This window comes from Entamoeba nuttalli, assembly GCF_000257125.1.
Source record: "Entamoeba nuttalli P19 unplaced genomic scaffold asmbl_3502, whole genome shotgun sequence".
NCBI classification, from domain to species: Eukaryota; Evosea; order Mastigamoebida; family Endamoebidae; genus Entamoeba; species Entamoeba nuttalli.
The window spans coordinates 790-3,697 of NW_008576128.1; the positions used below are offsets into that span (position 1 = coordinate 790).

Sequence of the window (2,908 nt, forward strand, 5' to 3'; positions counted from 1 at the left end):
TTCATATTTAAAATGAAAAACAAAAAATTCTATTTTTAAAATCTAATAAAATATTTTTGTTTTATTCAAAGACATGAAAAAGGGTTTTATATTCTGTCTTGGAATATCAATTTTTTCGTATGTGTGGATGTAATTATTATGGAGTTGATTGTGGTAGATTTAGTTATTACCATTTTCATAAGAATTAATTTTGATATTTGTCTTTAATTTTTGTGGTATCTATTTATAAGTACTGGAGTCATTCAATAAGAATTCCATTTTTTGTAAGTTAGAAAATATAGAAATTCAAATGACACTCATTCTCCTTTTTGGTATACAATAACTTGAAGAATGTTTTTTGTTACAACTGACTTTTTGGTATTTCTCTTCTATTTTAATTCATCCAATTATTGAAAGTTGAACCAATCACTCATTTTAATTTAGATGTTTTTGTCGTTTAAACGTTGTGTATTTACACTCTACAAAGGTATAGGACTATGACGTTGAGATACAAAGAATCGAGATAACATGAGTGAAATAAGATAGTCAATCATTTCTTGAAAAGAAGAAAATAGAATTCACATCTCAATCATATAAAGCTAAGAAGACTTACGAAATTGGTTTGAGATAAAAGAGAAGAAAAAAAAACAATAACAGAAAATGAATTTTAGAATAAAATATATGAAAAAAGAGTTTCATAACAACAGAAAGAAAGAACTTAGAAATAATAATTTATATGGTTTTTCCAATTTTATGGCATCGACTTATTCTTTTGATTATATGTATTAATATTGTAAATGGTACAGATAATTCATTACACCCAAATATGTATTTAAAGAACAATAAAATTGAGTGTCATGTTGGATGTTCTTCATCTTGTATAGCTAATTACACATGTCCATCATGTGGGATAGGGTATGACCAAGACTATTCTTGTGACCATTGTCAATTAATTAATACATACAAACCATTTAGTTCAGATAATCCTTTGTATGTTATGCAACATGATATTTGTACGAGTATATCTCATTATATAGTAAAATCAACATGGTTACCCGATAACAGAAATTCTATTCATATTAATGAGCCAATAGAATTAATATTTAATTCAGAAACGTATTATGATTATGGACCATGTATTACTAGAAAAGAAAAACAAAACAGATACAGAATTGGACATTGGCTTGAATTAAATCTTTTAGAATTTCCTGATTCAGTTAATTATATGCAAGTACAATTAAAATATAAAACAACAAAACAAGGTAAAAGAGTTAATGTTTATTATGATATTTCAGATAGTGAACCATCTACAAGTAATCCATATTGTTATGCACGTGGATTTCTTATTTCAACTAATGAAAGTACTTCACTTCAAGTTCCAATTCATTTTGATCGTATGGATTCTTCTAAAAGTAATAAATATTTTATTTATATTTATGAAGAAGAATATGCAGAATTAACTGTTGAAATATTAATTACAGAACAAATTGGTAAAATAGGTAATCCTTTTTTTACAATTGACCAAAAAATGGCTGATGAAATGATTACTACGGGTCAAAGTAAAACAGTTATTTTTCCTATGTCATCTGAAGGAAGACAAGCTTATCCTGCATGTTTACCTGGAACTATTATGAGAGTAATTAGATTTTCTATTTGGTATCAAGGGGATTTTTCAATAGTTGTTAGTACTAAACACGAAAATCGAATAAGATATATGCAAGAATTTAAAAAAACATTAAATGGAACAAATGAATGTGTTCAATTTTGGAATGGTCAAAGTCATGGAGTATTATATGATTCTGGAACAAATGATGGTGTATTAGTAAGAATAGATGGAAATGAAAATGGTAATGAAGAAAGATTATTTAGTTTTATTTCTAATGAACAAGAATTAGATATTTCAGCAACATTCACTGCTATTTGTCCAAATAATTGTAATGAAAAGTTTGGGTATGGAAAATGTTCTACAATTGATATGAAATGTAAATGTAATGATAAATATGGAGGGGATGATTGTCATTTCCTTTGTTATTATGATGGAAAATTTACTAATGGTTCAGGAGAAGGACAATGTCACTATGGAGAACCTGGATGTAATTCATATTGTCAATGTGAACCAGGATATACATTAAATGGATATTATTGTGTTAGTGATAGTTGTAAAAATAACAATAGAAATGATATAACTATTGAATGTGTTCAAGGAGATGAAGGATGTAGAGCTGATTGTATATGTGAAAGTTCATCATTTAAATTCTCACCAACTCTTAAACAATGTGTTCCAATAGTTTGTGGAAATAATCAAATTGATGATATTAATTTAAATGGAATTTTTTTGAGAAAAGAAGAATGTGATGGTGGAATTAATTGTGATGAAACTTGTCATTGTCTTCCTGGTTATATTCAAGACGAATCAAATCCATTGCGTTGTATTGAAGATTCTAATTCAATTTCAATGATTATTGGAATAACAATTATTGCAATTATTATTTTTGTGATATTATTGTGTTGTGGTGGAATTCTTCTTTATTTTTTACTTAGAAGAACTAAATTTGATATTAATATTTATTTACAACAACAACCAAATTATTATTTATATTTAAGTGGTTCAAAGAAAAAACCACCAACAATAGAAAACAAATATGTTATTGAGCCATTATCTTTAGACTTTGGTAATGAAAATACATTAACTGCTGTATTAGATACTAGATTTGAGAAGATTGATATTAGAAATAAAAGTGGAAATAAATACATGATGGTTATTTTTCACACTCCAAACAATCCTAAATTTGTATTTCATTTTGAACCTCAAGTTGTATTACTTCGTCCAAGAGGATTTAAAACAATAACATGTTTTATGACATTATTCTGTACAACTAAAATCAAAGATATGAAAATCCCATATTCTATTTGGTTTAGTAAATCAAAA

At 26.4% G+C, this 2,908-nt stretch overlaps 1 protein-coding gene across 1 annotated transcript; it reads left to right on the forward strand.

Moving 5' to 3' along the window:
- Positions 1–715: 715 nt before the first annotated feature.
- On the forward strand, positions 716–2,897 carry ENU1_071150 (protein kinase domain containing protein; the record flags this gene model as incomplete). Its single annotated transcript, XM_008858426.1, has 1 exon — positions 716–2,897. A coding segment is annotated over one exon (2,182 nt), but the record flags the coding sequence as incomplete, so codon positions are not given.
- Positions 2,898–2,908: the final 11 nt, after the last annotated feature.